Source organism: Centroberyx gerrardi, chromosome 3 (assembly GCF_048128805.1).
Source record: "Centroberyx gerrardi isolate f3 chromosome 3, fCenGer3.hap1.cur.20231027, whole genome shotgun sequence".
In the NCBI taxonomy this organism is placed as follows: domain Eukaryota; kingdom Metazoa; phylum Chordata; class Actinopteri; order Beryciformes; family Berycidae; genus Centroberyx; species Centroberyx gerrardi.
In genome coordinates this window covers 20,910,851-20,936,518 of record NC_135999.1, presented here as the reverse complement: position 1 = coordinate 20,936,518, position 25,668 = coordinate 20,910,851, and the positions used below count along the sequence as shown (strand labels likewise).

General features: G+C 42.9%; 2 protein-coding genes across 2 annotated transcripts in view; both read right to left on the bottom strand.

The window, feature by feature from the left end:
- Window positions 1–1,634: 1,634 nt before the first annotated feature.
- Window positions 1,635–22,910, bottom strand: dok7b (docking protein 7b). Its single transcript, XM_078289954.1, has 12 exons — window positions 22,857–22,910; window positions 22,694–22,739; window positions 21,755–21,843; window positions 20,515–20,665; window positions 17,845–18,045; window positions 12,695–12,814; window positions 9,327–9,434; window positions 7,734–8,653; window positions 4,863–4,934; window positions 4,098–4,188; window positions 3,758–3,955; window positions 1,635–1,774 (listed from the first exon to the last, which is right to left on the bottom strand). Exons 1-12 carry the CDS (start codon window positions 22,908–22,910, stop codon window positions 1,635–1,637), a joined length of 2,190 nt encoding a protein of 729 aa, XP_078146080.1.
- Window positions 16,274–25,668, bottom strand: part of htt (huntingtin) — a 102,986-nt gene continuing 93,591 nt past the window's right edge. Inside the window, exon 67 of the transcript XR_013507493.1 lies at window positions 16,274–16,291. The gene's annotated coding sequence lies outside the window, so the exon portion shown is untranslated. The remainder of the gene's footprint in view (window positions 16,292–25,668) is intronic.

The following is a 25,668-nucleotide window of genomic DNA, read 5'->3' as shown; positions in this document are numbered from 1 at the left end:
TACCAGTTAACTCGAGCCGTGTCCTGTTGAAATCATTTTGACAACAGCTTTGTAGATGCAGGTAAGAAGCATTGAAAACAGGGGACCTGAAAACATAACAGCAATCTTTAATATTCAATAAGATACAAGTGGCAACAGCATACAAAGGTAACAACAACAGTAATATTTTAAAAAATATAGTTTCATATCATTCCTATTGTCTTGGCATAAATAAAAGCAGTCACTATTTACAAGTTATCATGTAGAGGACATCAGTCCCAATTGCCACTGATGTCTTAGAGATATTAACAGGTTGTTCTTGGTGAAATGCCAAGTTTTCCTTTGGCTCATCCTCATGTCGTTTCTCTTTGTCTCATCCTCAAACACGCCGGTGGGGAAGAGCCACCATAAAAATATATTAGTGTCAAATATTGGCCAATTTGTCCTGATAATATCAAGAGCGAGGCGAGAAGAGGGAACTCATACCTTTCCATTCATCAACCATTCTTGTCCTCACACAGAGCAGAAGCAGAGACATTGATTACTCTGATGAATGATGTTTCTGGCTGGCTGATTGCTCAGTCATGTCCTGCCCCGGCCACATGGGCCTGGATTAATGTAATTTGTACCAGAGATGCATCTCTAAGCTGCTTATTTCAACTGATTGCTTAAGCTCTGATGTGGAATGATAGCCTAGCGAGCTGGGACTCTCTCAACAGTTGATTGTAAGGTGTCGGTGCAGTGGGGAGGATTTTGATCTCATTGCGGCATTGATATTCCGCTCAAACCCTGTGGTAAGTAATTTGAATTCAAACAATGGCAGTTGGTGTCCTCTTGGTGAGAGGAGTGACACAGCTGAACAGTATCAATAAATAGACCCACACCCAGAGGAGGCTCCAGTCAGAACAAAGTGAATCTCCCCACTATTCAAAGAAAAATCCACCATAAAACACTTTTAACACTATTAAAAAAAACTGTTATTGGCAATGTACTTTGCATTCCTGGATCCGTTTTGTTGTTTGGTGTTGTCTTTTTCAATATAACTGGCCAAACATAGATGACATGACATCAAGATATTTCCAGCGCAGCTTCAAAGGTGTTTGATAGCAGAACATTTTTCCGCTATCTAAAACATCAATGGTAAACGACAGGTTTTGGTGTCAGTCCCTCAGAATCAAAGAGGCATTTCGCACTGATGTTCACACAGGGAGAAATCCATCTTAGAAGAGGCAGAGATACCAATTTCTCCACTGACAGTAGCCGCAATAGACCAGAATGCAATGCAGCCACAAGACATGTTGCATTTGGAGTAAGGGGCAAAAGTAATTCTGGGAAATATTGAAAATCACTAACCGAAGTAGACACAGATTGATGTAAGAGTATACAAGGGTGGGTTTTTCTTTTAATTCCAAGTTGGCAGCTGCATAGGAGGCTTCCCAGACTCCCCCTTCTTCCAGGAAAGAGTCTGGTTAGTGGAATGGACTGTTTTGTGGTAATTTCTGTATATAGGCAGAACTGTGTGTGTGTTTAGGTGTGAGAATGTTCGGTGTGATGATCAACTGTATTGGAGCGTTTCAGCTTTACAGAGAGATTGTTGAGAGAATCTGCATTGAAATGTGATATATTTAAGTGTCTGTGAGGCGGGCGTTGGGAGGTCAGTTGGGTGGCGCTCTCCTCCTGCTGCTCTCCAGCTGAGTCAGTCTGTCCTCCCGCCCCTGGGCATGCTCCGCCCCCACTCTCTGGGCTGCTTCCATGGCCGTAATATCAAGGTGGGCGTACTTGATGGAGCCCTCTTCTGGTTGGGAAATTAATGGGGCGGGGGGGAGGAGAAACAAGGGGGAAATTGATGTCTGTGTAAAGTAGGCTATTCTTTAACAAAGCTCTCTCTCTCTTTCTCTGTCTCTCTCTCTCTCTAACATGCAATGTACAATGGCATATCAATCCTTGGGATATAATGTTTACTTTAACCACTTGAACTCTCATTTCCCCCTTAAATTTCCCTAGTAGCTTCATATTTAGAAAAAACATGTTTTCCCATACTGTAGGACAATTTCGTATGCATGTTCTGTATCTGGTCATTCCAACGCTTTATGGTTATACTATTACAGTGGTTCTCAACATGGGGTCCAGGGACCACCAGGGGTCCTTGAAGGGGTTCCAGGGGGTCCCCACCAAATTGATGAATTGTTAAACTTCACCATTATTTCATTTACAATAAGTTAGAGAATGTAGAAGAATGATTATTTTGATCATAGTTTCACTGTTATCTCTTTACCTACAATACAGATAGTGATGGGGTTCTGGACAAAATCATATCTAACAATAAAAATATTCATCAAATCATCAAATGGGGGCCCAAATGTGTAGTAAATTAGGGGTCCTTGATATGACAAAGGTTGAGAATCACTGTACTATTACATCAAATGGAAAAAATATAAATGTTTGATGCATTTTATACACATTTCTCTGTAATTCAGTAAGACATACTGTATGTTTTTGACATATTTGGTATCTTTGGAAACCTTGGAATCTTGACTAGAAATTAAAATGAAGTTCTGTGGGTTTGAACAAAGTTTGGCCGTGCAACGTGTTTGTAATGATGGACCCATCGATGGGACCCGCAGAGGTTTTTAATCCTAAAGTAATGATAATGGCTGGCAAGACTGGCTTCATCGGGAGTGCTGGAATACAGCACTTAAGTATTAATTCAATCTGTGTGACTAAAAAAACTAAATAATTTTTAAATTAAGATGTTCTCCTTAAGTTGACATTTCCTACCTGAACTTTTTGAATACACTGAAACTGTTGTAAATTGCTTTGATAATTTCATAATTAATTTTCTCAATCCAGAAAAATACATGTTATTACACCACATAAATTAAATGCACTGAAGTAGCAGAAACTGTAGTTAGGTTCATACATCAGTGTTGCTTATGGATAAATTATTTCACCTCATTCATTAAGCAGGGTTAAGGTTCATTAAGAATACTGATCTGCATGTGCTTAATTATGCAGATTTCAAAGAGCAAATTTCCATTTCCTTATACTTATTCAAATAGCGCCTATAGATACACAGAGTGGCAGGTGGAAGCAGGAAAACAAACACTCTAGCAGGGCACTCAAATTGCCTCCCATTAAATTCTCAACCAAACCACCTACTTTTACATCAACCTAATCAAATGTAGAGATCTGCTCTGAACTTTTATTAGTATGTCATGATGATAGCAGTGTCAAATTTTACATATTTGGCCGTCTCTTTTGTTAACATACTGTAAAATGTTAAGAATAAGTTTGTAATGTGAACAGGCATACAGAGAAACTGGTACCATTGCTAACAAATTAGCCGTACCCTGCAAGTAACCAGCTGGTCCTTCTGTTTATATGGAGAAGCAGCCAAAGACAGATAGTTCAAATTTTAGCCAAACCAAACAGCCATCAGTGTCAGCTAAGCAGCAGGACACTATTTTCTCTATTCCAATTCTGTTCTCTTTTTTCCTTTCCCTTGAAATGTGCCTTTAACAACTACCCCTCATGAATCTTAAAGCATATGATGTGTGTTTTAGCACATATAGGCTATAGTGATATGCTGCTAAAAATGTACATTTGGGTGGTGGACAGTTGTACACTTAAGGAGAAGATGAAATGGGATGCAAAGGCCATAGCAGCCAAATGGAAAAGGAGGAAACGGTGAGGAAACAATCCAAAGATCCAAAATGATCCAAAACTTAAGGCTTGGTGTTCTTACTGGGTCTGCACAGCTGCAGTGTTGTAGTGTTACCTCTCACAGCATTGGGCGGGCTGGAAACTGGAGCTGTGCCGCGCTCCTGCAGGTCCAGCTCCATGTAGAGGAGTTCCCTGCTAGCTTTAGCCGCCAGGGGGCTGATGGGGATGTTGACATAATTGACAGTGCTGTCGCTATGGAGCCTGGTGTCCAGAGACAGAGAGGTAGGAGCTTCATCGGGAAACTGGAACATCCCTAAAGCAGAAATTCAAACAGACTATAAAAAAAAAAAAAAGACTATAAAGGCTATAAATTGCTGTTGTTCCAAAGTCTTTGCTGTGTCGACTTGGCAGATACAATATGGCAGCTGAAAGTTTATCATATAGTGTCGACATACTGTATTCATCCAGTCTGAGGTCTCCTCTCTTGGGCAAATCCATCTGGTCGTAAGATGACCTGGAATCTAGAAGGAGTATGACCTCAAACGTCTTTACGGAGAAACATCAAGACAAACTCCTTATATGTGGAAAACATTAGGCAAATAAATTCAGATTCATGCTGATGCACTCATCAGAAGTAAGATTGTTGTCTTACCAGGGACTGATGTTGGCCTGTGCAAGCTCAGTATGCTAGGTGGAGGCGGGGGGACGGAGGGTAGCAAAGGGGGCTCTGACCGCTCCGGACCGACCAACCCACTCACAACACCGCCACTGTCGTCTTGTTCCTCCCAAAGCCTGAGAACAGTGTCTGGGAACATTTTGTAGATGATTTTTCTTAGATGATTTCACATGGTGACAGTGACACAATAATACATACATGAATCATACAAGCACACAGTTACATATATACACCCATGCATGCACCCACACACACACCTGGTGTATCGGCAGAAGGTGACAGCCCTGATGGTGAAGAGTTGGCAACCTGCAGAATGAAAACGACAAAAAGGTTATTTCAAAGGTTTCATCACCTCTTGAGGCACTCTAGAATAGGGTTGGAAATTATTTTGTCTGACAGTTTGTTCCACTCTCCTGCACCTGTGTTGAGAAATAAGCTTGCTTCATGCTTTTGGAATGAAGCCATCTAAATTTGGTCACGCTGGCTCTTGTGTTGCAGCTATGCGAATCCCTGAACAAGTTGAAATGGGCTGAAATAGCTTTACCTGTGTCAGGCCTCTGCTCCTGGCTGACCGCCACTGCTCCGGTGTGATGTAGTTGTCTAAACCATGGCTGCACTGCGTGGGGAGACGAGGGAAGTTAGAGTTGAGGCAGGGTTAATTATCTGTCATCGCTTCATTTTATGGCATTAATCCAGCGAGACGAGGAAATGAGCTGTCAAGGTAATGAAAACAATTAAGAGTCCTCAATCAACCTCTTCTGCATGGCGGCGAGGAAAACAATGGCTTTTCTAAGATCTATCTTTTTCCGAGAAATGGATAGACCGACTGAGAGGAGAGAAAATTTGAGCAGACATTAATGGGGAGGTTTAGAAATGGATTGATAAGGATACAAGAAAGAATTGGAGGGGAAGTGTGAGGGCTAGAGGGGAAGGAAAGAAGGTGTCAGAGAGCTGAGAGGACAGAGCCGACATCTGAAGAGAGGTGGCAGACAGAAGGCTTGCTCAGACATGAGAAGTCTCTAACCATGTGTCCCAATTTACCCTGTTCTCTTCTCCACCTTCTGTATATACTAGCTAATACGCTGCAGGCTCTAACTTCAGGAATCATACTAGCTTTGTGTGCTTGAACATAATGAGAGTTGTGGAATCGGGGATCATCTCATTACCCGACATGAAAAGTGTGTAGTTTTTGTCACATTCAACTGCTGACACTGAAGAGTTTAGGAATGATGAATAAAGAAAACTCATTTGCGTTTCATACAACATAGGATTCTCCTCTCCGAGGGTTTCTGCCTATTTCATCACTACTCATTAAGTTTCTCGCTTCCACTTTTGCCCCCTCTCCAACACACACACACACACATGCACACACACACTCCTACACGAGCTGTCAGAAATCACAAGACATGCTGTTTCCTCTCCTGCTCTGATGATAATTTGCACAGTATGAGGGGAAGCACTTTTCTGAACCCATCAGAAAATTAATTAGACACAATGTGAAGAATTGTCTTTTGAGGGCTTTCAAGACTTCAGACAGAAGTATCAAAGGGCAAACAACACCAACTCTTTTCGACAGGTTTTGGGATGGAATCCCACACCTAATTTTTCAATTATTATTTCAGTATATTGGGTGGCGCGGTGGAACAGTGGGCAGCACTGTCACTGTTCACATGGGATGCTCCGGTTTCCTCCCACAGACCAAAGAAATGCTCCTACTCAAGTAGAAGTATTGTTACTTTGCTGAAATTTTACTTAAGTAGAGGTAATATTACTGGTATAAAAGTCTAGCTACTTAAGCTACTCAATTACAGTAATGAGAGTAATTGTAATTAGTGACTTCCATCCTTGCATGCATGTCAGGTGAATTGCCCATAGGTGTGAATGGAGTGTGAGTGTGTTTGTCTATCTGTGTTGTGATGTTCTGGTGACCTGTCCAAGGTGTGTCCCTGCCTTCTGCCCAATGCATGCTGGGATAAGCTCCAATCCCATGTGTCCCTGAATACGAATAACAATTTCTGAATGAATTTCATTATATTTGGAGAGTTTCATTCCAAAATACTATATATACATATTGAGGGAAAACATGCTACCTGAAATGTATATATTTTCAATTTAATATTTCACAGATAGAACAGATGATTCGATTTCCACAAGCAGTGTGCTTTGATAGTAGCTCATAATGCCCTATACTTTCATGCCAGCAATTATTTTGTCAGAGTAGGTGTAATTTTTTTTCAAATGGTGAATGTCTCATTTTGGAGTGAAACCTATCGAGGGAAACTGCTCAGGTTCCATTTCAACCATCTTATTCAATATGCTCTTCAAAGGCAAAATTCTCCCAAGATCAGATTGGCAGCATCGCATAACAGAATAATAGAGTGCCACTGCCAGACATGTCCCCAGGAATAAGAGAGTGTCTCCAGAATGTGTGTACAAATATGTGGGTGAGGTCTTGATTTTTGTTGCTTATTGAGAGGGAAAAAAAGACATGAGGGCTTGCCCTGGGATGCCAGAATTTACAGCGGTGTCTCCAGGAGGAGTCACAAGGCTAATTCAGTACAACATTTGTCACAGCAGGTGCCCACTTGGTAACCTCAGTGATATACCCCCCCACCCCCACCCCCCCTTCCCTCCTTCCCTAACATCAAACCTAAGTTCAATGCTCACCCTAGCTTATTAGCACAAGGGATCGTTACATAAGATCCTGTGCATTAGTATGAAAAAAATATTCCACTCGGCTTAATAAATGCAAGCAGATGAATTAAGAAAAGATTAGCTTCTGTGGGAGCAAACAAAGCACTGGGGTTAGTGATTTGCATAATGATTTGCAAACATTTTGTTTCATTTAATTAATGCCCAATCCTTAATGTAAATGCTAGTACAAAAAACCTGCCACAGAAAACTTGATGGTGGAGAATTTTTGTTCAGTCTCAAATTAGCTGAGAAAATTGGCGCAAGGAGTGACAATATGTGATAACTAATCCTGAGCTTCAATTACATAATAGCATAAAGCTGCAAAGGCTTGGTTTGTATTTACATTGTTAGATTGTATATTTTAATGCGATTAACCCAATTTCCTCAGCGGGATTAGAATTTCATCTAATCTAATGAAAATGTTGCAAAAAGCATATTTTCCATTTACTAATACCACTATAGAATCAATGTCAAGTATTACCTATAAAAGATGTAATCCAACCCCTCAACATAGTGGACTCACTGGTGTTATGCATCAGGTGTTAGCCTTCATGTTATTTATATACTCCTGCTGAGGTGCTATTTCTTACTGGACATGCCAACCCAAATGCGTTAGAGCAGCAATACAAGCCCTTACTTTCGACATAGTTGATTGATTGGTTGACTGATGTATTGATTGAAAGCATATAGTCTACTAAAGAGTGTGAGAGACCTCCACTACCTGTGTTCCTCCACAAACGGGGCAGCCAGCTAACAGCGAGGGCCTGGGTGTGTACCTCCCCGCACTGTCCACAGAGGGCACCGCCTCACTGCCCCAGGAGTGGGAGCGCTGCATCGTGGCCTGGCGCTGAGCCCTGACCCGCTGCAGAGAGGGTCCTGTGGGGCTGTCGCTCAGTCCTTGTCCCTGACCACCACCACCCCCACTGCTCCTCCTGTCCTTGTCCAGTTCAGGTGGGCCCCCCTGGGCTGGGGGGTCCCTCAGGGACAGACTCTGCAGCAGGCTCCTGGGGGTGTCGTACCGCAGTCTGAGCAGGCTGGGGATCTGGTATTCCTCACCGTGTCTACAACTGGCACTAGAGGCGCTAGAGCCGGGCCTAGAGGGGCAGGAGGAGGGGGAGGCAGAATTGTGCTCTGGGATAACTACAGATAGAGGAGGAGAAAGAGGAGGAGGAGAAGGAGAAGAAGGAGGAGGTGGAGGGGGTGGGGGAGGGGCAGAAGGAGGAGGAGCAGGTAGGCTGACCAGGGAGCCAAACTCCTCCCCTCCGCCCTGACTGGCCGTGTCCAGGCTCCCTGTATAGGACGAGAAGCTCCCAGAGTAAGACGATTGGCTGCCTGTCGCAATCCCAATCCCACTGTCCAATGAGCTCTGTCGCCCGCTGTCGTTTAGCCCGCGAGGGTGGAGCTGCTTGGAGGACGGGTGAATCACGGAGCTTCCCATCACAGCAGCATAAAGACGGTCGTCCGAATTGGTCAATGTGGAAGCGCTTGAGACCGTCTCAGTGGAGAGGTGCGGTCTAGTTGTTGGCTCCGCCCATATCGGAAGTCTGCTGCCATAGCTTGCATCTGATTGGCTGGAGGAAGAGCTGGAAATGCTGCTGTGGTCGTCCCCAGCAACAGATGTGCTGCAACTGTAGGTGGAGGCTGGGGAGGGCAAGACAGTAATTTGAAGTAATTTATAAACCAATTTGCAAGGAGACACACATTCACTCAAATACATGCACCCTGTTACACCAACCGATAAGTAGATCACGCATATATGTAGATGTTTTTAAAATCCGTCCAATTTATTAAAATATTTATTCGGCAACCCTGTGAAATCCATTTTCAATAAACCTTTCTGATTTGGTGTGATTTGGTTTACATGAGGTGTAAGTCTTTCTGCAGGGTTTTTCGTGCAGTGGGGGCAGAGATCATTAAGGCTTTCTTCCAACTCTGTTTGAGAGAGCAAAAATTAATCCTCAGACCTCAGACTATAATGAGCTCCACATTTCTGACTAATATACACACACAAGTACGATGAAAGCATTCCCAGAATGGCCTTATAAATATAGACCAGTGATTAAGCCTATGTGAGGACAGAGATGGCCAACAAGGCCGCACATACAAGGTACAATGATGAGTCAGGGATTTACAATTCATTACAAATCTCAAAGCAGCATGACGAACTGCGTCTAACATCCAAATGCACTGAGCATTCACAGCTAGGAGAAAAATATATTATCCATCTGCTACATTGCAGAGCGTTGATGAATTACATGTAGGCTATTGACATATAGTATAATCTGTACTGTGGTTGATAGTACAGTTAATGTACCTGTGCTGCTCGGTCGGCTGCAGTGAGACAGCATGCTGAGTCTCTTCTCCAGCTCTGATGCCTCCAGGCTGATCCGTTCCTCTGATGAGGATGGGTTAGCACTGGGATCTGCTGTATATATACACATACACACACACACACACACACACACACACACACACACACAGCAGGGGAGAGGATCCTGGTTCATCCTGTGGATCAGCTATAACGACACCATCATAAGACCTTCGGATGTGTAAGCATGCAGACTGCACATACACACGCTCGCACATGCACACCATTGTGGACACAAATACACACACACACACACACACACACACACACAATTTTACCTGTCCATCACTTCAGCTGAATCACTGAGTAAATGATGCACTGATAATTGGTAGGATAGCACATTAACTGTATGCTAGACTTCAAATATAATGTTCAGAGTTTAATCTTTACCTCTGTTCTTTTTCTTCTGTCTTGAATCAACTGTTGCCCAAATGATTCATCTTGTCTAATTTCAGATCAAACTTAAGTAAAGTTTAATAGTGAGGCTCAGAAGTGAGTACCTTGGTGCTAGTGAGAGCAATGTGAGGAGTTGATGCTATACCTCTTTGTCTTGTGATTACATTTCATATTGCCAACTCACACTAAGCTCAAGATGCTTTCCTCTGGGCACGAGTTTAATAAAATCTTATAGTGTGGATTTATTTTCAAGATGAACAAGATAGTATGTGCGGAGAATGGGAGAGCATTACACCTCCCTATGGAACGCAATATAATAACTTACATAGTTACTGCAGCAAAGACTTCCATCCCCACAGAGATAAAACAATGTTGATCCTAGAGGCTATACAATGCAGCTGAGGGATTGGGTTGTTTATGAAATATTTATGTCATAAACAATCATTTATGTGTGGGGTTTGCATGTTTCTTGTGTGTTTCCTCCCACAGTCCAAAGATGTGCATGTCAGGTAAACTGAAGACTCTAAATTGCCTGTGAGTGTATATGGTGTAGTATGTAAAGCCCTTTGAGACACGCTTGTGATAAAGGGCTATTATTTCGGCCTTCTTATCTAGGCTCATAGGAGGTCAAAAATTGGTTAACTTCAACTAATTTACAAAGAGTAGAACTTCTCTTGACCAAACGTCAGATAGACAAATATATATACATATAATATATATACAAACTGATCAATTAACTGAATATCCATGATAACCAAAAACATATAGTGAAACAAAAATAAGTTCAATTAATCATATCAGATTCTTAGAATATCTTTGTCAATTTTCTGGAATTTGACTTCTATGGAAAAGGCCACATGTATGAAAGGGGATTTTAATGGATAAGAAGGTCTTTTAGAGAAACAACAATATCATAAATTCATGCCGCAAAAATTTTATTTATTTATTATTTATTTGTATTCTATTTATTATTCGATATCTGCTTCCTATGACTGCCTTGTTTTAGCATGACAGATGTCCAACCGGTCTGCCTGCTTGTAAATTTAACATCTCCAAGAGAAAGTTATAGGCACCTTAACTATCTGTTGGATATCTGTGTTGGATCCACAATTTAGTGTAAAACCCTGCCAATTCACACACCTAATGCCTTGCTATATATACATAGTGGCGTGTAGGTGTGAGGGGGGAGGCCTGGCTTCTGAGGTGTGTGTGTGTGTGTGTGTGTGTGTGTGTGTGTGTGTGTGTGTGTGTTGCGGTGGGTCAGGGTGTTTGTGTGTATGGGTGTCAACAACCTAACCCCTGTATCTCTGCCTCTGGCCTATACCAGCTAATGCTAACCGCTAACACCCGCAGATGCCAAGCTTCTTCACTATGCTATGTGAGGTGTCGGCTAACGTTTGCTAACGTTGCTAGTCTGTGCTAATTATAGCTTCTTTGCAGCACTGAATGTCTCGGGGTTAAAACGGGCAGAGTGACGTAGGCTGGCTGACAAGATGATAAAATACACAGGGAACTTAAAGCATAACTCCATAACGCCACTTTGAACCTTGATTCCTATTTTCTCATCTTTTCCCATCACACTGATCGATTCTGACCCAAATCTCATCAGCTGCTTCACTATAGAGTTATGTACATGTCTCTGCAATAAGACATGTATATAGCAGTTTATCCATGTCCTGACAACTTTCAATATTTATTTTGCACTAGGCTACTTACACTACAGCTGCAGCCTGCTGGCAAAGAGTAAGGAAATGCTAAAGCAGTGGCCAAGGTAGCATCAAAACTGTACAAGAAAGGCCTGACTTAAGATCATTTTCATTTACATCTTTTTACCAATATGTCTCATTACAGAGCGAGCAATCAATATGTTGAAAACGACAAGCTTTCTCTGCTTTTGGGGTTGATTTTTGGAGTGTCCGTTGGCCCTATAGAACTGTATTGGAGCATCGCGCACCTTGGAAAGCAAGATGTAAGTAGCTCTATAGAGAAGCAATTGATGAGATTTTGGTCAAAACCAATTGGTATGATGGGAAAAGATAGGAAAATATGGTCCAGGTCGAAAATGGCCAGAATTATACTTTAAAGGGTGACAAAGTCTAAAGTGCAGTTTGATATTGGCCATCATCACTAATGGTTGAAATGGAGAATTGAAGACCTCATCATCAAATAATCATATCATATAATCAGCTGTTAAGCAAGAAGAAATGGAAGAAGAAATGGACTGGAAGAAGTTGAAGCTGTAGATTTTGTCCATGTTTGCTGTCATTCCCCATCTAATTAATGGGATGCATTGCCAAAGTTTAGCTTCAGCAATTTCACTTAAGTGCATGTGTCAACAACCAAAAACAGACCCTGAAGACATTTGAGCATATATATACTGTATATATATATATGTATATATGTATGAGCACATTCTCACCCTGGTGGTGGGCATGTTTCTCTGTCTGTACAGGAGTATTATAAAGTTGTCAGATCCTAAGTATGTGTCTTACTGTATATAACTGTTCTCTTTCCCACTGTCACTATGCCCTCTGTCTCCATATGTGCTGTCTTGGAAATGCCAGTGAAGTTAGCAGTAAGGTACAATGTCATACAAATCACGCCCAAAGGCATGACCCCTTAATCCACACAGTGACCCCTGGGGGTTTTAAGCATGTGCTGTTTCCCCTAGCCTGGCGCCCGATGCAAATACTCACTGAACACGCACACTAAACACCCAGTAAACCTTTATAATGAAAGTCACAAAGTCACATAGCTCTTTGATGGATTTTTGTTTATGGGTAATTCTTGTGTGATTCTGTGTGCACTTTTGTGTATATGTATGTGCATGTGCACACGTTTTTTGTGTGCCTGTGTGTGTGTGTGTGTGTGTGTGTGTGTGTGTGTGTGTGTGTGTGTGTGTGTGTGTGTGTTCACACCTGGCAGGGTGGGTCGGAGGCCATGCGGGGCCCTGCTGGGGCAGATGCCTCTGACGATGCAGTCGAAGAGGAAACTGATCTGCTCTCCTTCTGAACAGGACAAGAAGAAGACACCGGCCCCTGGAGGAATAGATGGAGAGAGAAACAGACAAAACAGACAAAGACAGAGAGACAGAGCACGATCAGTGACAGAGATGACTGACAGAGAGAAATAATTGAGGGAGAACTATAAAAAGACAGTGGAGTTTTGAAGGAGCCAGTGAGGGAAAGAAAAGGTGAGAGAAGGAACACCAAAAAGTTAAGAAATCATGACGAGAGGAAGTAAATATTGTGTTGTATGGCAGTGGTGAGTAAGGATTACCATGAAGTAAATGCTGAAAAAGAGAGTAAAAGCAAATTGAGCAAGGCCAAACAGCATTCAGATTGAAGTTCAAAAGGCTGTTGTGAAGAAATCTTGTCCTTAGCCGTGAGCAAAGGTAAGGCCATTCTGTGAGCCAGCAGCAACCCTTTTGTTGTAAAGGTTACATAAAATATCTACCAATTCAACCCCCACCCTTCTACGAAGCCCACACAGAGGCAGGAGTATGAAAAGAAAACACAAGACAAGCAAAAAAGTCATGAAACATTAAGAACTCGCATCACGGACACATCGGAAAGACAGCCATGAAATAAGTCCTTACTCAGGCTTTCGCTGAAATTTTGCTTATGAAATTGGCTTAGCTGCAAATAATAGAGCAAAACAGCTGAGAGAGTAGGAGCAGAACATAGTAGAAAGAAAAAATTGGAACGATAACATCTGAGTCAGTCCTGAGTAATGCCAGTCAGCAGTGTTTTATGGGTTAGTAATATCTAAGAAACAGATTTATAAAACTGCTGTGTTGTTTTATTAAAATTTTTACTTTAAGTTGTTTCACCCAACTTAGAAATTTACGATACAATAAATGAATATTTATGAGACAATAGAGATATTATTGCCATTCTATTGAAAATTCATCTTAAAAGCAATACAGCAAATAATATGTGTGTGCTGTACAAGCAGGTAGCAGGTTTGGCCATTTCCTCGCCTCTGTTTCATCTATCAAACTAGAGAGGCATTTTCCTCAGTAAAATGTGCGCTTGCTGAGTGCAAAAAAGTGCTTATAAAGTATGCTTTCAGCGCTATTAAAGTATGCTTTCAGAGCACTATTTAGGTCTGAACGATTGAAAAGTGGAAAAGAGTTCCTCGCTTGAATTATCACTGAGTTATAAATATAATGGAAGCCTATGAGCTTCATCTGCCACTGTGCATTTAAAAGTATTTTCTAGAGTCAGTGCAATGCTTGACTTGCCTTTCATCAGCTCAGTCAGTTTTTCACAATTGGAACAGAGTTTCAAGTATGAAAATACAATGACTCGTAAATACCATGGAAGCCTATAAGCTCAATTGATAATTGATAAGTGTATGAGACCCAGAATTTTCTATAGAGCCAAAGTCTTTTACATTTTTAAAACATTTGTAAACTACAACTGCATCTCCAGGTGACTAATCTGAACGACTGAACGAGATTGAAGGGCTTTTGATAAGTTGACAAGGCCGACTAATTATACAGATGAGATGTGATCTACAGTATAATGAACCTTGAATAGAATTCCAGTAGATCCTCAGTCTCAACGCTCTACTCACTGCTTCGTGCAGTTACAGCTATATGACAAAAAACAGAAGACCTTTTCATCTCTCATTTCTTTTTATCTCACTTGACATATAACTAAAAAACGTCATTGTTGGCCTCAAGCGGCTTTTTACCCAGAGCAACATCTTTTGGAGCCTTTTTTTCAGCCTTTATGGGGCAATTTCATCACAAACCATTTTAAAAAGAGACACATTCTAGCATTAGCGTGAGAATTATGAGGATCTGTTGGTATGTAATAAGCTTTACTTCTTTTTCCAAGGGCATTTTTCGCACTCATATTCCCATTTTCAGGGTTACGTTATGAACATTCGGGGCCCTTTTTGCCCCGGTCCTCATTCATTTCCCTCCCCATTGGCATCTACCTTCACAGCTGCATGAGAGCTCGTCTTGAGAGAGACAGATCACGTTCTTTATCACTGAATAACTAGTAAAGGGATGCTTTATGTTGAATACTGAAAACAGCAGCTTTTTCCTCTGTCAGATTACATCATACCATACAAATCTACGGTGTTAACCACTCTGCTTCGGATTCTCTTACTCTTACACCCTGTCTGAGAAAACAAGTGCTGCATAATACTCAATGACGTGTACAAACACACTTATACTCCCATATACAGCATTATGTGTACATAGCCTACAGTATGTATGTGCAACATATTCAGTTCACTACTAGGACAAAACTAAATTCCTCTGCTTTCTGGAACGACCTAAGGACGAAGAAGAAGGGAAGGTAACAGGGTGGCTGGATGAGGTGTGTGTGAGTGTATGTCTGTGTGTGTGTGTGTGTGTGTGTGTGTGTCGTGGGGGTATGGAAAGTTTGCGGACAGGGGATGTCAGCTTTAAATTGCTTTTACCCACATCACAAGGCTTGACGGCTATCCAAACTCTGCAGATGGCCATTTATTGCCGTAGGTGCATGCCCACACTGCAGACCTATTTGTGTGTGTGTGTGCGTGTGTGAGTGTGTATGTATTACAGGGTCACATGAAAATGTGTGGACCTGATAAGCCAGAGAGCATCCGTCTTGCTAAGACGTGGGACCCGCTCCAAACATCATCGATTACAGTACAGTCTGGCCTCAGCTCATTATCACGTTGGCCCGGTACCGGGACACTGACTGATTCACACTATTACAGAGCATACAAGTACAGACATGCATGTAATGTACTTTTTTTTAGTGCGTATGAGTAAAAGTGTGCTTCCATGTGTGCGTGTGTGTGTGTGAGACTGTCCAAAACCAGCCAAGGGCCTTGGTCCAACAGACATCCATCAAGGCCCCAGCTCAACTGATTATAGCCTAGCACCGGCTTAACACAGCAAGATTGGCCACTATACCATAAGACTGGTTGGTTGGCTGCCAGGGTGTGTATGTGGGTGTGTATGTGAGTGTGTGTGTGAGTGTGCACGCCAGTAAAAACGCTGTCACCCTGGTGTCAGTGTTCACGTCTGCAGCCAGAAATCATATCTTCCTAGGTGCAGCTGGCTTTCAGAGTGCGCCTGGGTGGAGAGCTGTGTCGGTCAAGGGTGTAATATTTTTATACAACAACATCAGACGACAGAGGAAACCGCGCACTGATTTTCTAGGCCATAAAAAAAAAGCCTCAGACAAGGAAATCAGGGAACTGAGAGAGCAAAGAGTTCTTTAATAAGACTGAGAACCACAGTTCTGTAAATGCCAAGAAGAAAGTCTGTTCTGGTTGAAACGTCAGTCCTTCTCTTCATAAACTATGGAGTAGTAGACAAGGTGTGTTATGGTGGAGGACTGGCATGTCTCACAGAATACATGTAGACCTACATGTATCCAACGCAAGTACACATACATGTAAAAACGTAAGGTGATACTCATGCTTTACCTTACACGCATGTAAGGTATGTCACTTGCCGATGTGACTCTCACATCTCTCTCCTTCTGTCACTCTTTCTCTTTCTCAAGCCATGCCAAGTATGCCACTCTCTACTAACCCTAACCCTAGGCTTCTGGGTAATATGCAGATGAGGTCGAGGAGAAGACTGCGATAGGCCGTGTAGCCGCCGGAGGCGATGTGATTGGCTGAGTGACCAGCAGAGGGGAGGCTGGTATTTATAGCTGCTGGTCATCAGAACAGTGAAACCAGACCCTCCGGACCTCACAGTTATTCCTGTAGGAGCCACAAGTCTGCTTGTCGATGGCTGATGCACACACACACACACACACACACACACACACAGACGTACACAAAGCATACATGCAAGCAGACACAAACGGACCACGCATATGAACACAAAGAAACTTTCTGCCAACACCGTCATTGCTCCAAAACAAAATAAAACAAAGTGAAGAGAGAATATGGCCATGTAAGAGTACTGTCAAAAACACGCCTAGTCTATGTCTGTGTGTGTCAAACATACAGTATATGAACACACACAAAACAAAGAGAAACTAAACTGAAAATAATAATTAGTTATGTTTCAAGCTTAATGAATTAGCAAACAAGTTGTCATACTCGGCCAGACTTTAAAGCACTCAGTAAGGTCAGGAACACAGCATGCAGGCTAGTTAGCTAGATGAGTGAGAGTTCACCTCCTCCCCCCTAACACTTTCCTTCTCATGCATACATGAACACACACAGGCACACATACACACACACACACACACACACACAAACATCCCCACCCAAAAACATAAAACTGCCTCTCATTCTTTGCATACAAGCCCACATCAACTGGACATTCAGAGGATAGCTAGACCCTGGCACAGGCACACACACAGATACGTGCACACACACACACACACACACACACACACACACACACACCATTATTTGTACAGCGTGGTGGGTTCATACAGACAAAATCATTTCTCACATGGCTACCATCTAAAGTTAGTCCCTGAACACCAGCAATAAAACACAGAGGTTTTTATATTAGTCTGTACGTGTTAAGTGACAGATCTATTAACTAGCAAGCATGAGAGAACAAGAGGGGAAAAAAAGGAGAATCTATCTGAGGGAGACTCACAAAGAAAGTGGAATTTATAGGTTTATGCTACAGTATATCGCATGGTTGAAGCAATATCATAGTTAGTGGTCACAACTGAGCCGAACCAATGAGGTGTTTGGTGGTTGGTAAAACTTTATGGTATTGGTATAATGTAATCCCAAACTAAGACAATTCCCTAAGATCCTCACAGCCCTCGTAAAGTCCTCAGAGGAGAATATTAGAGATGTGAAACACGGGCAAGGAACTGCCTTCTTGTTTACAGGCCTCAGTGGCTGCATGTGAATCATAAAACCTCCAAGTGATGGTTGGTTACCTGCCAGATTAGCCATCTGGTAGAATAGACAAACTCACCAACCACAGCCAAAAGGAGCCACCGTTTGGCTCATGGCTGGTGTTAATTTCACACCCTATGTGAATAACCAGATTTTATTTCATTTGGAACAAAGGAAAGCACACAGGAGAAAGTTGTTGAATATCCGCTCCAGTGCTCCCATTACTCACAGTATCCACAGCGAGTGCCGCCCTCGAACACAAAGCCGTTGGGCACGGCACCATAGCGACGCAGCTCCGACAACTTCCAGTGGCCAGTGACAGCCGGCGGGAGGTCCCTGGTGAGGACCAATAGGTTGTTGCACAGGTGGAGGGAGGCGGGGCCACTCTCCAGTTTGGTACCTGGTTGGATGATGACACTGAACCTGTGGACTAGAGGGAGAGAGAGAGAGACAGAGAAACAGATAGAGACAGTGAGAGAACTTGGAAAGTTTGGTAAAAGTTTCTGCCTTCAATCGATGAAAATATGTCATATCAAGTGCGTGTGTGTGTGTGTGTGTGTGTGTGTGTGTGTGTGTGCGTGCACATTCTACATGCTCATTAACTATTGCTAATGACTTAAAGACAACTGAAGCATCATTGATCATAGACCAGTATCAATCACACAACAAATGAGACAGAAAATACAAACAAACCAACAGAGCATATCACACACAAACGCATAAACACACATACAGTGTGATTTATGGCGGCAATAATGATGATTAAACAGTCCTTTAAGCTCTGCTGGTTGCAATTTGTCATCACTCTGTTTCTGCAGATGGTACTTTTCAAAGCCAAGGTCTGTCTCTCTAGAACCAGTCTAGTGGTCTATCCAAAATGCCCACCCAGTGTTTAAGGCAGTCAAGTAGAGTTACATGATCAATTGTATCAAATGGTTCACTGAGGTCTAGGCGAATTAGAATTTGCACAATCCCCCGCATCAGTTGTTATAAGGTCATTTGTGACCTTCAGAAGAGCAGTTTCAGTGCTATGAAGCGGTCTAAGACCAGACTGGTATTTTTCAAATATGTTATTAAAATTCAACAAAGATATTAGTTGAGAGAAAATCATTTTCTCAACGAAGATCGTCTCATCCAGGAATTCAAATAAAATGGGCTCAAAGCGTCTCAATGACAGGGGGTGGAATATTCAACCTTAAATCTTCCACCTTTATGGTGAAAAAAAAATGGCAAACTCCTCACATTGTGTAGGGGAAGCCTCTAAAGGGTAACTACAGGAGGGGGTAATAACAGTAAAATAAAAAGGACTCGAGAGTTATGGTAGTTCTCAGAAATCACGTTTGGAAAGATGGCATTAAAGAACACTGTGCTACACTCGTAAAGAATATTAATGAAAGTTCATAACTTGTGTAAGGGCGGGACTATCTGGCACAGTCCCCTTAGCAAATAACTGACGAAGTGATATACGTTAAGTTTTATCCCATATAAAGTGGGGTTAATTCCCTTTGATGGCATTTTCCACCATGTGAACTTTCTTTGTATACACCCCTCTCTTCCTTTCCCTCCACTACCTACTCTGCACTGAAAAGAAAGTTGTGGATGAGTGGACACTGTGGATTAAGACAGGTGGACAAAGGCCGATATGTAATGTCTGTCTGTGTAGTTCCACCTGCCATCTCTCTGATCCCTATTAGCCACTGACCTCCATTGGCTTTTTCTTAACCTTTATTTTTCCAGTCTAAGTCCACTGAGCACGCTCCTATTCAGCAACACCCTGCTTCACACTCCAACAGTTACACACACATACCTTGCAGCCAACCACAGCACAAAGGATTAAGGATATTCTTACATGAATGTGGCCACTTTCAACTAGATATTTTACATGAACAGGGCTTTCTCGTTAAACCATGTGAAAGCCAACAGAGAACCCACAACACCATGCTACAAATGCACTTTTTAAACGGACAATCTGTAAGATTTTTACTGCCCCATTGCAAAAAATGACCCTAATATATCTGCAGGGAACTGATAGAGTTGTTGATCAATACCAATGACTCAACGATTACTTTGCCAGATGCTGAGGTGTAATGACCGAGTGACCAGAAAATGCAAATGACAAAGCAGTTTTATCACTACACTATTTTGCATTGTGATATATCACCTCTTCACTGGACGTTTGTGTTGGATCTCTGCTCTAATTAGCTAGCTTACTTGTCTCTATTGTGAAAATGTGACTTTATTGTTTGTGTCAGTTACAGGACACCATAACTCAAGGGGCTCAGAGGGGTGAGGCAAGCCGATGATGTTGCAACTCCTACTGGTTGCCCATAGAGGTTGATTATGGTCGGGGAATACTTAATGTCCCTTTAAATTTAAGAGCCCATGAAATTGGAGATTCATTATGTGTGGATCTGATAATGAGGAAGTACTGTATGAGTGTGAATTATGCATGCTGGGCTATGTTCTGTTGGTGAATGCTCAACAGCAACAATGGACTGCAGAGTATTTGAGGAGGTGGCAAGCTGTGATGAAATATGGCTTTGTCCAAGAGAATTCATCACCATACTTGTAACTGCGATCTTGGAACTTTTAGGTTACATTGTACAAAGACAAACCTGCTAAAGACAAACTAACAGAACTTTGTACATGTGATAACTTGGGAACAAGTCCCCAGCACAGCACCTAGAGATTGCTAAGGGATCTCAATCAAAATATTACTTCATCAAGTGCAGGTTAGTAAACCAGCCTTCCCAGCACCCAAAACCCAACCACAAGCAATCTTCGCCTCCTCCCACAGCTACTCAACACTGCACATTCAAACACACTTTGAACAAACATGAACGCCTGGTCGTATCTTACCAGTTTACCCAGTCCCACCCCCACCCACCGAACCACTGACCTTCTCCCAGGCTGTATCGGAGACGGGCGTCCCAGGCCAGTAGGGCCTCTCGGCTTTGAAAGCCCAGGACCAGAGTGTGTCCCAGGCAGAGGATGGAGAGGGTGTAAGCGACCCCGTCATACCCCGGCCCCGGCTCCACACCGCAGATCCCCTGGCAGAGCAGAGCAGAGCAGAAGACATTCCACTGTGACATACTGTATTACTATTCTATTCTATTCTATTCTATTGATTTCAGTTATTGAAATTATTGAATTATTGTGATTATCAGTTCAGCCCAAATCCCAAAGGTTTGCCCTATTTGCCCAAATGAAATTCTGGTGTCAGGTATAGACACTTCTCTGCCTAAAGAAGTGACAAATCGAAGCTTAAGAGCAAAATACAAACTCTCCTGAACTGAGCGCTCCAGCCTGAGAAATCTGGATTCACCAGCGTTAGATCATTTGCCTCTTTCATCCCTTTGTTATCGTTCGGTACAAAGCATCACAGACTTGTTTTTGAGTTTTGAAGTTCTAAAATAGAAAAGGTGGGAAACAAACAGTTTATTTGCTATATTAGTGCTGAAAAAATACAAGCACTTCAAAGCAATAAATGAACACAAATATGGGCTCGGTTTAGCAGCTACTCAGTTGCAACGTGTTTCAAGCTTGGCGCTCTTCCTCAGGCAGCAGTTTGAAGTTCTGAAATTGAAATTGAAATTGTCAAGCAGTTAACCTCTCGCTGCCATTTAGGGCCTCCTATGTACAAAGTTGATGAGTAGCCTAGCACTTTAACGAATAGTATAGAATAGAATAGATCAGTGGTGCTTGTCAATATAAAACTCTAACATTTTTAAATAAAAAAATAAAAATTCAATTGGGGCGTAGCGAGGTTTACATGTCACAGCAGTTCCATAACAGTAGTAGAAAATAATATAAGGGATGCGACCAGTAAACCCTTCAGTTAACACTAAAGAGGTTTTTTTTAAAGATTTATTTTTGGCATTTTATGCTTTATTGACAGAGAGATAGGAAGGTATGGGAGAGAGAGGGGAGGACATATAGCAAATGACCACGGGCTGGATTGGAACCCGGGTCGCTGCGGGAAGGACTGAGCCTTATGATACGCGCTCTACTCGGTGAGCCACCGGGGCGCCCGCTGAAGAGGTTTAATAATCCATCACCAGTCCAGTTCCCCTGGACTGAGTGACCAGGCTTCAGATTAGAACCAGCAACCTTGTGGTCTACTACAGAACTGAATGTACCTCTAGTGTTACATTGAGCCTCTCCCTGTGGCCGCGGCCTTTCTCCTTCCCTTTCTTCTTCTCCTTGTACACCAGCAGAGACAGACAGTCTGAGACAGGGAGAGGACAGACATACAGGCTTAAAAGTAAGTTCTGTGATTAATGATGATAATACAACGTAAAATAGAAAGTGTCAGTTTTTTTCTAATTCCCCTCTGTGTGCTGTGTGCGTGAGAGTGTGTGTGTGTGTGTGTGTGCGTGCGTGTGCGTGTGTGTGTGTGTGTGTGTGCGTATGTAGGCTATGTCCATAGTGGCACAGCTGTCATAACAAACCCTAAAACAATGAACTGATCCATTGGCACAGCTGAAGATAAACTCAAGAGACACACACACACACACACACACACACACACACACACACCAGAGTAACTACAGCATTCCCACCATGCAAAGCAATTTCCTCAAGGATATGGTCCAGCTTGCCTTTGCTTATGTATGCTACTGAGGGACTCAATGTCTTTGCTTACAGCATCTCAAGTGAAACTCAATTCCATTTCTAAGACACGCGCGCTCTTTTTCTGCCCTGGCTGCACTCATCTGTGTAACTAAATCAATGTCACGGCTTATGTTTTTAGTTGGGAGGCAAAGTCAAAACAGCGTCAATAACCTTAAATCCAACCCTGCTGAAGTAGGCTATTGCGCAATATCCCCACGTGTTAACATGGATATGTGATAGTTGCGCTATGCACTCCACCGGCGCTTAGCCAAGGGTCTAATTGACAAGTTAGGTTGTGATTAGTTTAATTCCTGAAAATCAGCTGGGATGAGTATTTGATGATACGGGTGAGTAATGCAACATAATTAACAGCCTAAACTAGTCTTTGTATCGCTGTGAAAGAGTGCCAATGTTGATTAGGAGTAAAGAGTTTGTTATAAAAATAGAAGCGGTTTGCCACATACCTGCGACCGGAGAGGGCTTCCGAAGCACGACCCACCGAGTCTTCCACTGTGGAGAAGTTTGGAAAACACAATAAATAACCGAGTCTATTCTTTTGGTTGGCGCTGAGGCGTGGAAACACACTTTAAGAAACGTTGAAAATGAACAGGAATGACTGGAATTCACCTTTTTTCCATCTCTAAACTTGACTTGTCCCTCCGCGACAACTGTATCCGTCATCTTCTGTCATGGTTCCGAGCAGCTGTGTGTGTGTATGTGTGTGTGTGTGTGTGTGTGTGTGTGTGTGTGTCTTGCGCACTCACTTGTGCGCCGCCTCCCCCAATCCCTCGAGAGGGGGTCACTTTGAAAATAGCCTCTAACAGCGCAGGCCCGCCGGCACGGCGGACTCAGACTGGACTCCCTCCCCGACAATCAGGCCGCCGAGGCGGGGAAAGAGACCCGCCACCCACCGCGGCTTCTGCCAAGTTAGTACAGTTGTCAGCCTGCGTCAAGTGGTGATTGTTTACAGTGGAGCTAATTCAATTAAACTTACATAACATGCGTACCTTTCACTTAACTCACCAAATTGGCACGTAGTCTGGTTTTAGACGGGGATTCATGTCGGCTTATTTCTGATCAGTGGAGCCTCCCTCTCTTTATCTGTAGTAAATTTAATTTAATCGCAAATGCTGGCCAGAGACAAAGCCCATCGAGACATCTAAAATTAGCAAATTGCTTTCAAATCTTGAATAACAAATACATGAATATACAATATTTCTATTCAAGAAAATAATTTATTATATTAATATGAATAATCACATGACCGTGTCACAAAAGTAGATCTGCATTATTAAGGAGATTGTAATCAAATATTTGTAAATTGTTTTAGTAAGGACACCTGTTAAAACTACATTGGATAAGCAAAGAAACAAGTATTCCTGAGGGCAAAGGGGAATACCAGAGGGTAAACCAGAGGGTTTATAATTGACAAGAGTAATATCTCTCTCTCTCTCTCTCTCTCTGTAATACTTGTCTCTCTCATAGACCTTTGTGTCAGTGGATTGTCCTGAAGAGAAGCAGACAGCTGAGGATTCCTTGTTAGGGGGGTTGTTTTCAAAACACTAGACTTTAGCTGTAACTAATATAGTTACACATTTATATCCAAGTACAGAACCAAAGAACCAAAGAACTGCAGTATTGGAGTTAGAGAGATTCTCCTGTTTGGGCAGGACAGGCAGTCATGAAGATGGTTAACAGGTATCCTACAAGGAGGTGTGAGTGTTGAGAAAGAATCGGACACTGAATGCAATTAGTTCAATCAAGTAGGCTTGATAAACCAGCCTGTCTTCCTCTAATAGGAGCCCTGGGCAGGTGGTCCAGGGAACAGCTAAAGACGTCCTTGACTTTGGGTCTAAACTTGAAACCCTGAAAATGTCTGAATTGCTCCAGAGATCATCAGTTTGGTCAGAGAAGGCAGAGACAGGTAGACGAGTCTCTAGGTGAGCTAAGGATTTTCTCAAACAAAGGTTGCCTTAAATTTACTCCGGTCAACCTGACCTTTGCCCTGACCCTGACCCTCGCCCTGCTCCAACTGTCCCTTTGCCGTGACCATGGAGGGCACGTCCGATGTCTGGTACACCGCCGACCTCATCCTGCCGCCACGGCAACGCAGTTCCAAGGCCACACCCTCCCACTTCCTGTCCAGCTCTGAACCCTGGGGGGCCCGCAAATCTCGGGATCCTCTGCGGGGTTTCCTGGCGTCTTCTGAGTCGGAGACAGCTCCGATTTTGTCCACATCCAAGGCTCGGTTGGGTGTTGTGCGGTTGGAGCGGGACGAAGGGGACTTGGATTTGCGGCGTGACCAAGGAGGCCGAGGGGGAGGGGGAGGAGGAGGGGGAGGAGGAGGAGGAGGAAGAGGCAGGGGGTTGGAAGGTGGTGTTCTTCTGTTGGGCATCCTGAAACTTCCTCCTCTCCCCTTCCCTCTCCTTCTGTCTCTGTCTTTACCTGGGGAAGAAGACGCTGCTTTAAAAAGACAGGGACAAGGAGACATTCACCGGCACCGCAAACAACCCACACGGTATACACAAACTGGGATGCTGCTATAGAAGAACTCACACACACACACACACACACACACACACAAAGTGCAAGCAAAATATTGTGAATTTGCTTGCAATTCAACTGTGGAGCAGTGAGAAAAAAAACAGGAGCACACAGACTTAACTAGAAATCTAAGTAGAAGATTTCCTTATCTCCTGGTGTGTGTTTGTGTTTGCAAGTATATGTGAACGAGAGAGCGAGAAATTAAGAAAGCTTATTCATATTCTAAAAATTCAGTCAAATATCACACTTTGACAGCCATGACCAGCCTGTAGCCAACTGTTCTAACACCATGGATACAGCGGCAACTCTCACACACTGGCACACAAACACACGCACACACACACACATACATCCAGCTGGGAGGCAGCAGCAAACTAAGTGGATGTGACAGATATTCCCATGCTGGCTGCTGGGTATGACATCATGGGAAAGAGGGTTGGATGGTGCTCTGTGCTTGTGTGTGAGAGTGTGTCTGCCTGTCTGTCTATCTGTATGGGTTGATGGAGAAGGGAGGTTGTGCCCCCTTCTTAATATAGGCTGCCATCTACTGGTGGAGAGACAGAGAGAGATAGAGAGGAGAGAGGAGGAAAGAAGACAGTACAATAAGAGATGGCTGTTCAGAGGGTGACAGAAAAAAAACAGAAGAAATTCATTTTGACAATCTGAAAGAAAGACAGCGAGAGAAAGATGGAAGTAGAGGCAAAGAGATAAAAATATACTAGACCTCTCTCTCAGTTTCATCAATCTAAACCCTGCTGTTCTCATCCCAGTGTTGTTTTTTTTATTAACAAGGATCATCATTTTCCACGGTTCTCTCAGCTCTGGTGGGTGTTATACCGTGCAATACAGTTTGGCCTGGCTCAGTTCTAAGAAAATAAATAATTTCTCTTCCCCT

Excerpts from the sequence above, each read along its gene's own strand:
- dok7b (XM_078289954.1), bottom strand. The coding sequence starts at position 22,910 with ATGACGGATACAGTTGTCGCGGAGGGACAAGTCAAGTTTAGAGATGGA. Across the intron at positions 9,435-12,694 it reads CCTCCGACCCACCCTGCCAG|ATCCCAGTGCTAACCCATCC; the intron begins GTGTGAACACAC and ends TATATACAGCAG. Across the intron at positions 1,775-3,757 it reads CCCGCCCAATGCTGTGAGAG|AAGAGGGCTCCATCAAGTAC; the intron begins GTAACACTACAA and ends TTTCCCAACCAG.